The sequence below is a fragment of the Larus michahellis genome, chromosome 1 (assembly GCF_964199755.1).
Source record: "Larus michahellis chromosome 1, bLarMic1.1, whole genome shotgun sequence".
In the NCBI taxonomy this organism is placed as follows: domain Eukaryota; kingdom Metazoa; phylum Chordata; class Aves; order Charadriiformes; family Laridae; genus Larus; species Larus michahellis.
In genome coordinates this window covers 155,802,758-155,820,781 of record NC_133896.1, presented here as the reverse complement: position 1 = coordinate 155,820,781, position 18,024 = coordinate 155,802,758, and the positions used below count along the sequence as shown (strand labels likewise).

The 18,024-nt window shown below is 45.2% G+C and overlaps 2 protein-coding genes across 5 annotated transcripts in view; one reads left to right on the top strand and one right to left on the bottom strand.

Annotated features, from left to right (window-relative positions):
• Positions 1-591: 591 nt before the first annotated feature.
• On the bottom strand, positions 592-5,634 carry SOWAHC (sosondowah ankyrin repeat domain family member C). Its single transcript, XM_074560634.1, has one exon. The coding sequence runs from the start codon at positions 5,610-5,612 to the stop codon at positions 3,969-3,971; it is 1,644 nt and encodes a 547-aa protein (XP_074416735.1). The 5' UTR covers positions 5,613-5,634; the 3' UTR covers positions 592-3,968.
• Positions 5,635-5,656: 22 nt separating this feature from the next.
• Positions 5,657-18,024, top strand: part of SEPTIN10 (septin 10) — a 36,120-nt gene continuing 23,752 nt past the window's right edge. For 2 of the 4 annotated variants that reach the window (XM_074560657.1, XM_074560648.1), the window contains exon 1: positions 17,126-17,263. Coding sequence is in view for 2 of the 4 variants with exons in the window: in XM_074560666.1 (XP_074416767.1) it covers positions 5,868-5,897; positions 16,240-16,357; positions 17,068-17,263 (344 nt within the window). In the remaining 2 variants the exon portion in view is untranslated. Of the gene's footprint in view, positions 5,898-16,239; positions 16,358-17,067; positions 17,264-18,024 lie in introns of those variants that run through there. The other 2 variants (XM_074560666.1, XM_074560672.1) reach the window with 2 other exon arrangements.

Sequence of the window (18,024 nt, the reverse complement as noted above, 5' to 3'; positions counted from 1 at the left end):
TTAACATATTTTTTGGTAAGGCAACAGCTTAATAGAATTTTTAGATATACCAAAATCCCACCGTCTAGCTTGGTAACGAAATTAAACTTCCCTTTAGAGAAGCTGCCAGCTGTAGTTAACACACATTATAAAAAGCCTTAATCCTAAACCTTTTTTAATTAGGTATTGACCTTTACACAGTGACCAAAACTAGTATTAGTCTTCCCAGAGTCAGAGATATTTAGCTGCATAGAAATAAGGTCAGGACGCTATTTTAAGTTAAGCAATGCCACTCTCCCAGGCCCTTATTTAGACATACTTCTCTACAAAAAAACTTGTTGTGTCTTCATTTACTTTGACATGAGCCATTAGAGAGTAACTGCCAAAGAAAAATGTTACTGTCTTGCAAACAACTCAACTGTATTTTTCCTTGTCTTACTCTTTGAGTGTTATACTGTATCAGACATCTTCACGATTGAAAATAAAAACAAAAAACAACAAAAAAAAACCCGAAAAAAACCAACCCAAAAGACAAAACGTTACATAGTTTTAACAGCCAAGAAGCCAATATGCAAGCAAGCAGCGCCTAAGCATGTACCATACAGAAGTGAATTCAAGCATAAACAATTCATGGGCTCTTTTTATTTCAGTAAAACTGAAGCTTACAGATTCTTAACTCATAACCATTCAGAAAGACACCCATAAAAAGTTGTATTAATAAAACCTGACAGGCTTCCAAGCCTCTAAAATATTTCAAACATAGGATACAATAAAAGATATCAAATGTTTACATTACAGTCTTGCTGCCTTACACACCATCATAAAAAGTGAACACACATTCAGTAACTTCAAGCATACCATTAAAGACACCACTAAGTGCTCCAGTTTTCTGTACCATACAACTTTATTTCAAATTCACATCTTTCTAGGCAATGTATCCAAAATATTTGACTCAAGAGTACCGTTAGACTGTAAATATTCTGAAACAGGGCATCAAGCCTTTCCTACCTCCAAACAAAACTTAAGTTTAGCTCATGTTATAAAAAGTAACCACGTGGAATGTGACAAGTCATAATGTGAAATCAAAGTGCTTTCGTCCCATAGCGCAGAGAGACACTAGTGGTTATCTAGCCATTTGTCAACATACCTCAAACACCAACAGAGATGTTTGCTCTGTTGCACCCCATCTTGCAAAGACCTTTGGGCTGTTATGGTGAAATTGCATTAATTGACAGCTAAACAGTATAAGAGGAGCAAAGTTTCACTTTGATACTTCAAATAATGAGTTGTAAGTGAGGCATCTTTTTACCATTTTTTCAAGTTCCCTTAGTAATTGCCAAAGGTCTACTGTATTACGCAAGACAAAACTATGTTCCAGTTAGTCTTTTAAAATCCAAAGTGTGCTATATTTCAAATCCCAAAGCACTGAAACCCTCTATTTTTTTTCCCCAGACCCTGACAGCTATCTAAGACTCAGTATTTTTGTGCAATTCTTTGCTATTTGCATATGAAGAGACAAACACTTCACTCAACAGCTCCTATGAAAGAACTATAAACTCTCAAAGCAGAAAGTTACTTCAGTAAGGTTTGGACATAGGTAGTTGCATGGAATATGTGCTCAATTCAGCAGTGGCCATGCTGAAGAGGGCTCACATTGCAAGTGATCAGTCAGAAAACTTCCTTTCTACAGAAGTCTAAAAAGCTATTTATCTTCCAGAGTGAAGGAAGTTTAAGACTTACGCATTTAATCCTCTTCTCTGTTACAAAAGAATTAGGTCTACAGTATAATTCGTATGATATTCCCCCCCCCCGTCCCTTTTGTTGAAGGGCTGAGGGAAAATTTCTGGTCCTGTCCCACAGACGTAAAGCCAAAGTGCTTTGCAAGACCGATATTACCCATCACGTTTGTGGCAACCAACCCAAAATGAAGGCACATGAAATCTATAATAATATAGCTTATAAATTATAATCTAAAGCTGAACCTCTACAATTTCTAGTCTTTTTGCACAAAAGTAATGACCAGCATCTATGCAGAGATTCAATTTTTTTTATGTAACTTTTCCCAGGAATAGTTAAGTGTTGCTTACATGCCTATGCAAATACTGTCATTTATTAGGTTTTGACACAAAGTGCAGAAATTGTGAACTCAATGAATCCAATGAATCGTTAGCACTCCCTTCCCCTGTCGCTACAAGAAATGTAAGCCACCAGCAACAGCTACAGGCAGCTGTTCCCTTGAAAGTGCACAACTCCCAGCAGCAGTTTCCCTGCGAGGTGTTCTAGAGCTCGTGGTATGCATTTAATCAGTGTCTTGAATTTGGATTTTAACATGTCAAAGCCTATCTACTTTTGGTTAATTACCAGCCAGAGGTGCATGTACATTCTGAGGAAGCCAACTTGAAACACGCTTCGACAAATGTTGCATTGAAACTGGTCGTACCTTAACATCTAAGCACAGATGAGCTTCTACCTTGAGCAGCATTCAGGATCCAGGGTCAGCTCAATACCTCATTCTTAAGGAAAGCCGAGTCTGGATACAAATCTGCCTCCTATATTTCACTGGAACTGCTACCTTTAAAGCAGAGAAACAAGATTCAAGGTTTCTGAAAGCTTTAGCAGACGGATAGGCTCATCAATCAGATTAAGACTCACTAGGTTGTTAAACAACAGTTCAAAGCCTTGGTTACCACTTCTCTAGAAATACAGGTTTAAAAGAACTCAAACACCATTGCCATCACTTAACTAGACTACTAGACTATGTCATTATACTGCTTTCACTCAGGATGATAAACAGGGACAGAGTTTCAGAGTTCTGGTTATTCACCTTGTGTGTGAATTCGCACCTCCTCCCTTTTTTCTTTCCCTACTTTTTTTTTTTTCCATTTCTGCACAAAGTCAGTTGAAGGGATTGGCACACAAGTTGCTAGTGAACACAGACCTGTGGCTATTACGTATTACAGGACCATATTAGAGTGTCTTGAAGATTTCATGCAATGGTGTCTGTGCTCTTTTCTAAAAGAGAACGACTTTCACAGGTAGCACATACAACACAATTTTCTGATTTTAAATGCAGTGAGTTACACAAACAACATTAACAAGAATTGACCAGACTTCATAACTGGAACTGCGCTATGTCTGGCACTTGAGAATTCACAGTGATTAAAATAAAATTGCTTTGCCTAAGACAAAACAGAAGATACCAAATATATAAAAAGATTCTTTGCTTCCATTACCTTGTATTAGTATTCCAACAGCAATAAGCAAGCTCAGTAGTACCTCAGACAGCAGAGACTTCTGCACATGGTCAACTTCATTCATTATTTGCAGTGCAATGGATTTTTTTTTTTTTTAATATATTCATGATGTCAAATCAGGCAATTTTCAATTAATAAAGTCAACATAGGCTCAAGTCTTTGCTGGATTGAAGCTTGGATTCTGACAGGAAACCGTTATCTACCATCTCATTTTGAGTACCCAACTCCACTCTGTGCCAGGTGGTATTGCTGTTAAAGAGAAACTTAAAGTATATTTGCATATTACTGAGGTGTTCTTCTTACATAGCAAGTTGTTTCTAAGTAGTTTATAGTACCAGCTGAGTACAGGATTTGTACTTTTCTTTCCCCCACTCAACACGCTAATCCAAGCAGATTCCCTAACACAGGTTTCCCATCCGGAAGCCTGCCTTTGGAGAGAAAGGAGCACAGCTTTTAAACACCCCAGCGTTTCTCAACACACCCGCTGCCTCTGATTTCAGCACTGAGGGCCCAGCCGAAGGAGCTGCTCTTGGGAGTTGTAAGCCACCAGAGCCCTGTTGACTCACTGGGCTCACTGGCCCCACCAAACTGAGTTAAAGCAAGATACTCAGGACACATCTCCCCGGAGTACGTGAGTGTAGATGAGCACCCACTCATACCTGCCTCACCTTTTGCGCTACACCCTAGGGCACTCTGGTCCATGCACCCACCTCCCAGACCTCCTGCTCCGTGGCCTTATCCAAAGACATTGGACTTTGGCCTGAGCTTGAACGACGCTTTCAGGGATTTCTCCTCATGCTCTTCTTCCTCAGTGTCACCGCGAAAGGAGGGTGTGTTGTGGATGATCTGAGTCCTGAAGCGGATCTTATTAAGCCGAGGCTTCATCCGCCCGCTGCCGGAGCCTTTCCTGGTCATCTCCTTGCCCTTGCCTGGCACTGCTGCCCCTTCGGTGCCCTCAGCTTCCTCCCCAGTGCTGTGATGGTGGTGGTGGTGGTGGGAGAGACGGTAGCTCATGAGGTTGGAAGGCAACACCTTGGAGAGCCTCCAGCGCCCGCTCCCATTGCCGGCAGCCCCTTCCTCCTCCTCCTCCTCCAGGGCCCCCACGAGGCTCCGCATGTCCCCTGAGGTGCCCTGGTGCAGGTACTGCGCAGCCTTGCGCCCGCTGTAGTCACGGATGTCCACGTCGGCGTCGTAGGCTCCTACCAGCAGCTTCACCACTTCGGCGTGGCCGTGCATGGCGGCGATGTGCAGTGCGGTGTGCCCGCCGCTGGTGCGAGCGTTGATGTCCACGGGCAGCTGGTGCCGCTGGGCAAAGTTGACCAGTGTGGCCAGCAGCTCCTGCCGCCCGTGCTTGGCGGCCCAGTGCAACACCGTGAAGCCAGTGATGAAGTCCCGCTTGCAGAGCAGCGCTGGCTCGCAGCTCAGCAGCCCCTCCAGGCTCTCCCACCGCCCGTCCGAGGCCGACAGCATCCAGGCGTGCTCCAAGGGGTCCAGGGCCACGGCGCCGGTGGTGCTCCCCTCCTCCTCGGCGGACGACGAGGCCACCGAGGCGCTGTCCGAGTCGCCGCCGCGGCCGCGGCCCCCCCCGGGCAGGGCTCCGCGCTTCAGCTGGGGCGAGCCGCCCCGCGCCGCCTCCCGCAGGCCCCTGCGGCCGCTCCCCGCCGCCGCCCCGGGGGCGACCTCCGCCGCCCCCGCCTCCTCCACCGGCGGAGGGGGAGGCCGCCCCGGGCCCGCCGCTACCGCAGCCTCCTCGCCGCCGCCTCCTCCGCCGCGCCCGGGCGGCGGCCCCCGCCGGGAGCTTTTTCGCTGGCCTCCGCCCGCCGCCGCGCTTGGCCGGGGCGGCTCGCCCCGCTGCGCCGCGGGCTGAGGGCGACTGCCGCCGGCATCCTCGCCCGCCGACAGCGGTGGCGCCTCCTCAGCGCCCGCCCGCGGGGAGGGCGGCGGGCTCGGCCGCTCCGCGCTGTCCCCCACCGCCGCCGCCGCCGCCGCCGCCGCCTCCTCCCCGGGGCTCAGGGCGGCGGCGGGGGTCTCCGGGGCGCAGTACCGGCGGCGGAGGTGCACGTACTTGACGCCGGTGCCGGGCTCCTGGCGCACGGTGGCCACGGCGTTGACCAGCTCCTTGAAGTGGTGCCGGGCGGCGGCGCGGCGGCCGGGCTCCGAGGGGCTGAGCCAGTCCCGGAAATGCTCCAGCAGCTCCGCGTTGCGCGCCCGCCCGCCCCGGGCCGCCAGGAACCCCACCACCGACTCCTGCCGCAGCTCCGCCGGTTCCGCCATCACCGCTCCTGCCCCATCGCGTCGCGCCGCCGCTCTTCCCGCTGCTGCTTGCTGCTGCTGCGGCGGAGCCGCCGCTACCCGAGCCCCTCCTCCCGGCGGCGGCATGCCCCGGCAATCACTGCCGCCGCCGCCGCCGCGGCCCCGCCGCGCCACCCTCCGGCCGGGAGGGGCCCGCGCCGCCTCCGCCACCGCCCCGCGACACGAGCGCCAGCCTCAGCGGCGGCGGGGCGGCCACCCCGCCCCGCCCGCCCGCGGCGCTGCCTCCGCCCGGCGGCCGGGAGCGCCCCGTCACGGCGGCCGAAGGGGGTGCGCGCCCTCTCCACCTCTTTCTCTGCTTCCATCGCCTCGCCCCGCTGGGCTATGGCCGCTTCCCGCGCCGGTCGGCAGCCGGTAAGTCCCCTCCGCCGTGCGGGGCGGGGGGCGTCGCCGACCGTTAACGGCCGCGGTGGCTGTTGGGCAGCCCCGGCGCTGGGGGTAGGTGTCAGCCCGGGAACGGGTCCGGCGGCAGAAGGGGAGGGCGGGCGGCGGTAACAGCCTGCGGGGAGGTGGAAGTGCCGCTCGTACCGAGGAGCTCCATCCAAGGGGGGTCGGGGGCCGCCCCGGGGCAGCCGGCGGGGCGGGGGAAGGTCGCCTCGGTGCGGGACTTGGGTCGCCTGGGCACGCCGCTTAGTTGCCAGGCTTTTAAAAAACTTGTTAAAGGATCTTGGTTTCAGCCGTCGCCCTTTGTAGAGCTCCCGTAGAGTATCGCATGTTCCAAGTAATGAGTTGTAGCGCTGAGTCTTGGCTATTGGAGAAACACTTCCCTTGTGCCTAATGGCAAAGCTGACAGCTCCGCGCTTTGAAGACGCGGAACCCATCCACACATTAGTGCTGGAAAACTAGCTCTGGTTTTGAGAGTGGAATAAATCGATGCATTTATGACGTGAGTTTTCTGCCGTGTTTTACACCTCAGCAACACAAAGGGTTCCAGAAATAACATGGAGTGGGAGGAATTTGGGGAAGAATCCTCCACTGCTTTTGCGTTTTCTGGTGGCGGGAAGGTAGATGAAGTACCTGCCTCTGGTGATTCTTGGCTCATTGTGGCCGCTGTGCTGTTACACCTCAGTTGTGCCACCAGAGCTGTGTGTGAAGCTGCCCCAAGAACTGAAAAAAATGGAAAACAGCTGTTACTCTTTTGAAGTTTCCTTTCCTTGGAGTGATTTTCATGCGGGGCAATGTCTTGCTCTGCTTCCCGATGGCACATCCGAGGGAGCGGCGTGGGAGCGGGAGCGCGAGAAGGACGAGGGGCTGCTTTGAGTTTGGGTACTGAAGGAGTTATTTGTTGGACCATTGTTAGAGCCATCACAGGGCCCGACCACGTCCCGGCCAACCTCGGACTGAGAGTGAAAGAGCTTCATTCATGTTCCCCCGCTTCCTCACAATTTGAGTGTTGAGCATATAGCTCGCTTTCTGCTGGGGCTTTCGCCCAGAGAGCTCCATTTCACATGTTCTCTCTGTAAGGCCTGTGTGAATCCTTTGCAGTTGCAATATATGGTAGTGCAATGTGTTAACTTTATATAAGCTTTCTCTCTTCGTACATAATGTGTGTATCTAGCGAGGTGGAGAGTCAGTACTTGACAGGCTGGCTCCGGTGGGAGACTGAAAAACATGGAAAGAAAAAAACCTAAGAGCCAAAGTACAAGAAACAAGACAAAATGATTTTGCCGGTTGATGTTTACGTGAAGAGTGTGGAAAAATGCAGCAAATCAGCAAAAGTGAGTGAGAGCGGGATTGGGAGTCCACTAAATGGTGGGGACCCTCCCCAGAACTGGTAGGGGAAAAGAGAAGCATGTACATGGAAAGATTTACATAGAATACTGTAAAAACAGAGTGTAAAAGCAGAGGTATAACATAGTTTTGTAATGGAGGAGGGTGGTTTTGTATTAGGTTTATAAATGTAAATGATGTAAATGTAATGATATAAAATATATTGATATGAAATAATATTTCCTAGTTTAACATACGCTGTATAATTGATAAAGTGTTCCTTACTGCATTGTGGGAAAGATTTTGTTTTCAGTTGTTTTGCAAAAGAAATGTAAACTCACTCTCAGAATGCAGCCTGCTATAAATCTATTTACAATCAGACTGCACAAAGTCTGAGATGCAAGTATTTAGTACTTCTGGGTTTTGAAAATTTGACTTCTGGGAAAGTTCTGGCAGCTATTGCCCCCATACAGCAGCATACAGTGCTTGTCATTTATTAATTAAAAAGGAGGGAGGGGGGAAAAATTCCTTGTTGCGGTCAAAGAGGCCTTCTGATAGCAGCCGCCATTGTCGCATCCAAGACCAGCGTTGCTTTCTCATTCGGACAAGGAACATCAACAACAAGGGGCTGATGTGGTCAAGGGCGAAGAGGACTGACTTACTGCTCTTCAGGAAACACAGTGCTAAAGCTGCAACAGGCACAGCTGAGACAGCACAGCCAAAAAGGTGCAGATCTTCCGAAAGTGACTGCAGTTGTGATACCAGTGTTGATACAGGCATATTTTTCTGTGTCAAGGTCACCTCAGAGGGCTGCACCAGATTTCCGTTTCTGTGGTTTTCCTTCCTTGAAAACACACAGGTCAAGAGAGGCTTTTGTGTGTGGACCACAAAACCGAGCACTTTCTCCCTCTGCATAGCAGTAGCTGATCAGTCCCATCCGAACCAGCACCGTCATCATCATCCTTTGCCTGGCACATGGAGCACTAGATGTGAGGAACTGGTTTCTTTTCTGTCGTCAAGTCTTGATTCCCCACCTGCTGCCTCTTGCCACATCTATCCATAGGCAATAGAATCATAGAATCATGGAATTGTTAGGGTTGGAAGGGACCTTAAAGATCATCTAGTTCCAACCCCCCTGCCATGGGCAGGGACACCTCCCACTAGATCAGGTTGCTCAGAGCCCCATCCAGCCTGGCCTTAAAAACTTCCAGGGATGGGGTTCCACCAGCTCTCTGGGCAACCTGTTCCAGTGTCTCACCACCCTCATGGTGAAGAACTTCTTCCTAATGTCCAGTCTGAATTGTCCCATCTCTAGTTTTAATCCATTCCCTCTAGTCCTACCATTACCCAATATCCTAGAAAGTCCCTCACCAGCTTTCTTGTAGGCCCCCTTAAGATACTGGTAGGCCACTATAAGGTCTCCTTGGAGCTTTCTTTTCTCCAGACTGAACAACCCCAACTCTCTCAGTCTGTCCTCATAGGAGAGGTGCTCCAGCCCTCTGATCATCCTCGTGGCCCTTCTTTGGACACATTCCAGCACGTCCATATCTCTCTTGTAGTAGGGACTCCAGAATTGGATGCAGCACTCCAGGTGGGGTCTCACGAGAGTGGAGTAGAGGGGGAGAACCACCTCCCTCAACCTGCTGGCCATGCTCCTGATGCAGCCCAGGATACGATTGGCTTTCTGGGCTGTTAGTGCACACTGACGGCTCATGTTGAGCCTCTCAGGGCTGCTCTCAAGCCAGTCACTGCCCGGCCTATATCGGTCCTTGGGATTGCCTCGACCCAGATGGAGGACCTTGCACTTGGTCTTCTTGAACTTCATGAGTTCATGGGCCCACCACTCCAGCCTGTCAGGATCCCTCTGGATAGCATCCCTTCCCTCCAGTGTGTCAGCCGCCCCACACAGCTTGGTGTCGTCAGCAAACTTGCTGAGGGTGCACTCTATGCCACTGTCCATGTCGCTGATGAAGATGTCAAACAAGACCAGTCCCAGTGCTGATCCTTGAGGGACTCCACTTGTCACTGGCCTCCACTTGGACATGGACCCATTGACACCCACTCTTTGGGTGCGGCCGTCAAGCCAGTTCTTTATCCACTGAATTGTCAGTCCATCTTTGGCTAGATTAGATTGAATTCTAACTGAGCTTTAGCTTTTCTCACCAGGTCTCTTGCTGTTTGGACAGCTTCCTTATATGCCCCCCATTCTAGCTGTCCTTTCTTCCACTCCTTATAAAGTTTCTTTTTGTGTGACAGTGTGTCCAGGAGCTCCCTGTTCATCCAGGCAGGTCTCCTCACATTCTTTCCTGCCTTCCTCTTTGTCAGTATAGTTTGCTCCTGGACATGGAGAAGGTGATCCTTGAATACTGACCAGCTGTCCTGGGCCCCCCTTCCCTCTAGAGCTTTGTCCCATGGCACTTTGGCCAGCAGATCCCTGAAGCGATCAAAGTCTGCGTGCCTAAAGTCCAGGGTTGTAAGCTTGGAATATATTCTTCTAGCTGCCCTGAGGATCTTAAATTCTATCGCTTCGTGGTCACTGCAGCCAAGGTTATCCTTGAGCCTCACATTCGTCACCAGCCCTTCCCTGTTGGTGAGAACAAGGTCCGGCATAGCACCTTTTCTTGTTGGTTCCTCTACCATTTGGAGGAGGAAATTGTCATCTATGCATTCCAGGAACATCCTGGATTGCTGGTGCCTTGCTGTGTTGTCCCTCCAGCAGATGTCAGGGTGGATGAAATCCCCTACAAGAACCAGGGCCTGTGAACGCAAAGCCTCTTCTATCTGCCTATGGAGGGCCTCATCTGCTTGGGTCTGCTGGTCAGGTGGCCTGTAGCAGACCCCTACTGTAACATCACCTTCCCCTGTCTTCCCTTTAATCTTAACCCATACACTCTCAACCAGCTCATCGTCCTTCCCCATATGGAGCTCCATCGATTCTAGCTGGTCACTGATGTAGAGGGCAACACCTCCTCCCCTCCTACCCTGCCTGTCCTTCCTAAAGAGCTTGTATTCGTCTATCCCTACATTCCAGTTGTGGGAGTCATCCCACCAAGTTTCAGTAATGGCCACTCTGTCATGGCTTTCCAGCAGCATAGTGGCCCTTAATTCATCCTGTTTATTGCCCAAGCTGCGTTCATTCGCGTAGAGGCACTTCAGCTGGGCTGGCCATGTCACCCTCTTGCGCGAATCCCCCTGGATTCCCTTGGGGTGTCCCGGTGTGTCATCTCTGGCTTGGCTTAAGGCAACAAGTTGAGAGCCCTTACTAGGACACCATCCCTCTGCCCCTGATGTGCTGCACCACTGTTTGTCACAGGCAAGCATGAAATTATTGACCCCTTCCCCCTTCAAATCTAGTTTAAAGCCCTATCAGTGAGCCCTGCCAACTCCTGCCCCAGAATCCTTTTCCCCCTTTGGGGAAATACAGAGGAACAGGTACTACATATACTAGATTTTCAAGTTACTGAAACACCTGTTGGAGAAGAGAAGCCTTAGTGGCATTTACAAATGAATACGCTGGTGTCTGTGGAATCACCTCATCACAACTGGAAAACTAGCAAAGTGTCTCTGCTTGTTTGTTTGCCCCTAAATACCTCAAAATACAGTCCAGAAGTTGTCTTCAGTAGCAGCCTGCACACCATGCCCTCTGTTCTCTTCTGACAAGACTGTCATTTTTCTTCTGTCCATCCTGGGTGATTTCAGGGCATTTGAGAAGATTCTATCCTGCCTCAAGTTTCTTCAGACAAACGTAGGGCAAAAAGGTCCCCCCCCTGCTTTTTTTTTTTAAAGTTTCCTTCCAAGGTCTCTCCATACATACCTGTATGAAGGAAGTCTTGTGTCAACCTGTGGTTTAAGGCAACTTCAGCTGTCTTGTGTGTTGAAATGGGCTAGAAAAGGAAAAGAGTTGGTGCACCAGAATGCCATGTAATAAGTCATTTGCAAGAGCTGAGAGAAGAATTCTGAGCTTCTGATGTTTGGACCAGTCCCTAAAAGTTGTCTACTGTTTCTGTCATGTTCAATAAATGATTTGACAACCGCGAGTGAAATTTGTCAAATGAGTTTTCACTGAATCATCTTTTGGCCAATACTTTTTTTTCTGCGCACCTTTTTTGGGGGACTGTTTTGTTCCATTCTTGACTCCTGTGTGTTGCTTTTTATTTTATAGAATAGACCGATGCATTAATTCCATGTAATTTCTAATGTATCTCCTTTCCTACTCTGCATCTTCGTGGACTTCTCTTTCTTTGTATTTTTTCTACCTCATCCTGTATTTTCTGTTCTCTTTCTTCTGTGTTATTTTGCCAAGGTTTCCTTTCTGTTGCCTCTACTCATCCCATCTGTTCTCTGTCTCTCTCTCACACACGTTTATCGACATAGAGATGTTAATGGTATGCATGCCTACACCACGCATCTACATTTTAGAATTTAACTACCCAAAAATGGAAGGTATTTTTCTACTTGCTTCCAAACTCTGTTTAGTTTTCTACTTCCTTCCTGTGTTATGAGACAATAGCAACGTTGATGTTTAGTGGATTAAATGTAACTTTGGTTATTAGGAAAGCAATTGACTGAAGGGAGTAATGCAATTTGGTATTGGAAGATTAAAGCAGATTTTCTGGTTTAACGAATGTCCACACCTGTTCATGGTAATGGAAAACCTCTGAAAGAGTCACATTTGGAGTGTTCACGGGCACGTTAACGTGGTGTTGTCCGCCCTTGTGGCTGATGCCCAGGCATCCTTCCGAGGGTCTCTGCATAGCCACCTGGGCCTGGCAGGATCCTCGCCTCCTGCCTACAATTATTTTTTTTTTTCTTCAAGCTTTGGAGAGCAAATTTCAGTCATCTCGACAAGCAGAGTGGCAAGTAGTTATTTGCCTGGACTGCAAGTCCGGTTCTGCAGGGGACTTATGCAGATGTGCGTAGCCTGCAACCCAGCTTTTGCTGTGGAATGGCCCAGTGTTGTGCAGTTTTAGTCTGAAATATGTGTCAAATTTAAAAGATATTTAATTTTTTTAAAAATTGTTTCTGAAAGAAAAAAAGAATTTTAAAATGTTACTTCTGTCTCAGGCAATGATTTTCCTTTGCACTCTGTTTTTAACGGGCAAGGCAACTTTCTATAAACCAATATACTTAATTAATTGAATTTGCAGAAATAGAGATGCAGTTCCATGAAAGCTACACTACCAACCCTTTAAAAAGCGTGGGAGGGAAAGAGTGAGATGTGATTTGGACCACCACAAGCTATCTAAATGGCGTGCTGTTTTAATGAGAGTATGAATTCTGAGAAAGCAGTGAGAAACAGGTAGTATTTTCAGGAGTATGACAGCTCTGGTAGCATCCAGATTACAAGCTTTGAGTTATTCACGAAATGAAGTTGGATGAGATGTTGTCCTCAAGCATAATTTAGCTGCTCCATCCAATGGATACTAATTTGAAAAGACTGGCTAATCTGGTGACTTAATTGCTTTCAGCATGATTTATATTTCTTAATTTTTGAGTTGTCACCATTTTTCTAAACTGGTGATACGGTAGTAACTTGTTTTTCCACTGGGTGATGTATTATTTCTTTGAGAAGTAGTAAGACTGCAGGCATCACGTGGTCAGTTTTGTGGATTTAATTTCTCTGTGTATTTGTTAGACCATAGCAGAGTGAAGCTGTATGAGGTGCTGGCGGTGAGAGGGAGACACATGATGCCCTTGGAAAATTTCAGAAGGAAAAACGTAAGCTATTGCTTTTCTCTTAAGAGACTGCTCCAAGTGATGTCAGATGGAACAGGTTCACAAAGTGATTCTTCCGTAAAGAAGGTGGAGGGAGGCGAGTTTCCAAATGGGAACAGTAGCTCTGGGTCCTGTAATGTTTGTTGTGTGGAGAACAGAAGTATAAAAATGCCAGAATGTAGGCTTCTAAATCAACGTGACTAAGACTGTTTCAAGTTGAGCTGCGTCATATTTCCTGAAAGTTTTGTAGTCTAAATTAAGAACTTTTATCGCAGCATTTTTGGTGAAACTGATTCCTAAAGACTTCATTGTGTCTTGGGACAACTAAATGAGCAGTTTAGTAGCAGTGAAAATCCTTAAAAAAGTAGATATATTTTAAAAATAGAAATAGATTCTGGATCTTTCTGTCTCTAGCTTTTAAATTTTGCTATTAATGTAGTGTTGGGTTTTTTCTTCTGCATGTGCGCGGTACCAGAAGTCTCCTCATTATATCTACTGTCATCAAGTCAACTCTGGCCATTTTCTTGAAAGAACTTACATAGACTATGTTTCTGTGCTATTTCACTGTAAAAAATGTTTTTTGAGACCCTGAATTGTCCCTTTCCGATCATCCTTGCAAACCTTCTCTTTAAAAGAAGAACTTTAGGACAAGACATTAAAACATGTTCTCATGAATGGTATAAATAATATTTCTGCTTGAAATTCTTGTTCTCCCCTGTCCTGTGGTTACGTATGTTCTCCTGCTGACATTCTCATAGTCGGGTCACACTCAACTGGTAAATGTATGAGGTTTTGGGGGGTGGTGGTTAGTGTTTTTGGTTTGCTGTGTCATTACCTCTGGCAGAAAGAACTAGAAAGAGTGATCTTGTGGCTAAGGTGCTAAATTGCACGTGGGGTGAATGAGATTCATGTTCTTGCTCTCTTCTCTCTTAGTCTTTCCCTTTATTATCTCCACTAATAGCTTTGTATCATGTCTGCATGCACAAAGTGAAGATGCTATGTCTCTTCCTCCCCCAGGACAGCGCTGAAGCAAGCTGTGCATAAAATATAATTTCTCTACTGGGGAAAGTTCTTCTAAGTACCAGGTTCTGTAATCTGTTTGTAAAATTTACCAGGACTGTTTTGTCTGGTGTCTGAAATTACAGAGAACTTGCCATGTACTTTTATATGTTTTATGTTTCCAGAAAAATGGTTTTAATTTTCACTCATAACTGTGTAATGTCATTAAATTAACTTTTATGTACTGAAGAAAGGTGAAATACGCTATCTTAAAATAGCAGCAAATTTGAGACCTTGGCAATTGCGTAAATATTCATTGCAGAAATTGTTACTCTCCTTCCTGACTGCCGTATATATCCATAAGAAGCATCTTTGGAGAAACTTAGAAATACAGAGACATTAACTGTCTGGGACATGTGAAATGAATTTTTAAGTACTGATACAGCCAGATGTCTGCTGAGTACAAGCAGAGCCATAGCTTTCTGAGCAAAGCACAGAGAAGGCACCTTGTTTTCACGTTTATTATTTCTCATTGTCCTCGGTTTCATACAGAAATGTAGTCAAATTTTCAAGGATAAACAGCCAATATAACAGTGGCTACGGAGTTAATGGTTGAGGACTCCAGTCGTCTGTTTCTGCACATAGCTCTGAACAGCAAATACAGCTGTAATACCAGTTTCCTCAGCTAAACGCTTTCTAATCCTGAGATAGTTTCTTGTGGATGACATAGTAGTTACTCTAATGACCTCTGGAAACGGTCAGTAAGGTTCTGGGTATCCGTGGTTTGTCCGCTGAAATCCAAGCCGCCTGTTTGTTTTTTTTCTTGGAGAGTAACAAACTCCCGGTTATGCCGGGATTTTGAGGGTAGCCCAGCACGTTTTGGATTAAGGCTGGTGACATGAAGATGAAAGGCCTCCCTTCTAGGGTTATGCTGAGCCTCTTGCACTGGCTTTTGGTGTGGAGGCTTAATGGGTTGTTTTAGAGGAACTGTCTTCTATTAGTGGCCATAGAGGTGGTTTGAATATCAGACTGTGCAACTATAGTTGTTAGGTGTGCCGCCACTCTGTCTCAGATGATACACTTGTCTTTAAATGAACAGGATACTAACAGTTTTCAGTGTTTCTCAGCCCTTTTTAATAGTAATTTCCATATGGTAGAATACCTTGAGGAATTTCTTTTTTCAGACATGCTTTGAATGACCCTTTTTTTTTTTTTTATAGCTCTAAGCTGTCGTGTTTTTTCTTTGAATTGTTCGCTTTGCTTATACATTTTTCCTTGTTATATTAGTCTAAAATGGAGTTATCTGATTATAATAGTCTAAAATTAGAGTTATTGCAGTCCGTAGTCCCCCACAAAAAGTACTGTGCAATACAAGAAGAGGACAAGTATTTGTTGTCAGGAATGTCCATATCCTTTTAGCTACAAGAATTCTGAAATTTGCAATGCATACCTATTATAAAAGGTGGCACTTTTATAGGCTTGTAAGCGTTAAATAAAAATTTTCATACTGTTGGCTATATACATGTCCTCAGGAACCAGTAATGACACGTGGACTGGAAACAGAAAGAATAGTAGGGACCCGTCACTGTTTACCCTTTTGATATGGAATGCTTGTTTAAAAATACGGTTCATTGCTATGAACCAAGATATTTCCTTTTAATCTTATACATTTTTAGTATGCTTATTACCTTGATTTCATGATGCTAGATTGCTAGCTGAAGTTTGAAAGGGAATGTGCACCTCCAGACGTTTCTAATAATATATATCTCTAGAGCCCTGGTGTGAAGGTACTGTATTATTTTACATAAATAACAATTTCAATTCCAGCTACTCGGAGTGAGTTCTGATTGATAACATACACCTTCCTGTGATTATGGTCTCTGTTTTGAATTATGCTGCTTAAATTGTTTTTAAATATTTTTTTTCTTCATTTCTAAGAGCAGACCAACTGTGATCTATTTTCCATCTGTTACAGTTTTCAGATTACTTTTTCAGTTGGACTTGTCTACTTTATTTTGTTCATGTGGCTTTTTTTGCAAAACGTGGACATCACTTTGAGCCTGCAAATAGTCCTGCAAAGTAAATTTGAATGTTTTGTAAAATTTTGGAATAAAGTTGATTTGCCAGATCTTTTTTTCAGACTTTTGCTTTTCTTCGTTCCATGTAAATCATAAGGAATGAGTTCTAGCGTCCTAGTAGAGTTCCTTTATTGCCATTGCTAATTGCTTTGCAGCTCACCTCACTGACATATTTTAAAATTATTTTTCTATAGCAAAATGATGGGTATCGAACCTTATCCTTGTCCGGGCATGTTGGTTTTGGTAGCTTACCTGATCAACTGGTTAAAAAATCCATCAAGCAGGGCTTCTGCTTCAACATTCTTTGCATTGGTGAGTAGTATCTGGGTGGCTTAAGGCTTTAGTAGCATACCCATCCAACAGTTGCAATGTTAAACTCCTTCTTTAATGTAAAGCATGAACTATAATTCCACCTCTTTCCCCAGCTTTGCTTATTTGTATCTGTCCTTTGTTTTTATATTTAGCATTTTCATAAACAATATATGAAGACCAAAAATGTTGAAAATGGATGCCATGCATTTATTGATTTATGGGCAGCTTCTTTTGAGTAAATTTGGCTATGCTCTATTTTTACTGTAACAAAGAGCTTCAGATAAAAAATCCTAACATTCCAAGGTGGTGTTACTGAAGTCTTTCTATCCTTACCAAATGTTTGCTCTAGTATTTTACCCTTATCCATAAAAACCCTGTGTTGAACCCCATGGTTTCACAGCTAGTTACTTGGCTTTTTTAAATCTGTAGGAAATTAGTTCACACTTTTAAAGAAACCAAAGTGTCAAGAGACAGTTTTGCTTATTACTCATTAGCAGGATACTCTCTCTTATCTGTAGGATGAAAAAATTAACTAAAAGATATTTAGTGCTCATTATGAAAAAGGAATGCAGGCAACCGTTTTGCTCGGAGAAATCAGTTGACAAGTTTTTGTGTAAATTTGTCGAGTTGCTGTGGTAACACTTTCTATGCTTAGTAGGTATTTATTTGATGTGCAAAATATCTTCCCCAACCTTTCTGTTTAACTTTAGGGGAAACTGGAAGTGGGAAATCAACCTTGATAAACAGTTTGTTTAACACCAATTTTGATGACCCCGTGTCATCGCATTTTCTGCCAAGCGTACAACTTAGAGCCCAGACATACGAACTCCAGGAAAGCAATGTTCTTTTGAAGCTGACCATTGTAAATACAGTGGGATTTGGTGACCAGATAAACAAAGAAGATAGGTAAGTGCCCTCTTAGTGCCCTCTTGTTGCTATGGTACGCAGAAGTTCTGGTCTTCAATTGCAAGTTGATTTTTCTTTGGGCTTTGTAGTAAATATTTGTCTTACCTATGTTTCAAATATTTGGTTAGCTGTTTTCTCTGTGTACCAAAGTAAGCATATTTGTCTTCTCATCTAGGAAATGATTTGAAAAATCAGATGAACTCTGGCCCTTTCTTTATGATATAATATTTTGTAAATGTATGTGCAATAAAATGTGCAATAGTCACTAGCGTTTCATTTGGGGTGGAGGAAAGCAGGGAGAAGGTCAATGGGAGACTTTTTAAACAACCAAACAGTTTATAAAGTACCGTAGATTATATAGATTAGATCTATAGGGTTTTTAACAATTTGATTGGAACATATTGAAGACCTTAAACTGGAAGGAACATCATATGGATTTCTTTGCTTTTTATGTTGAACAGCTTAATCAGAAGATGTAAAGGTACGACACTACTGTCAGAACTTTTTTTGAGTCTCTGCTTTTATGAATTGAAGATTTGAAAATACTGAACTAACTGTCAGCAGATTTTGTTTCTTTCATCTTAATTGCAAAGAACTTTAGCAAACTTCTGTGCTGTATGAGTGCCTAAATGGTGGTAATTATAAATGAAGGGTAGAGAGTCACATTAAGATTATCATGAGAGCGATGGTTTATGATATGAATGAAAAATAGCTACTGCTAGTGACTTGGATGAATGAGATGCAAGTAGATATTAGTATAG

Excerpts from the sequence above, each read along its gene's own strand:
- SOWAHC (XM_074560634.1), bottom strand. The coding sequence starts at position 5,612 with ATGCCGCCGCCGGGAGGAGGGGCTCGGGTAGCGGCGGCTCCGCCGCAG.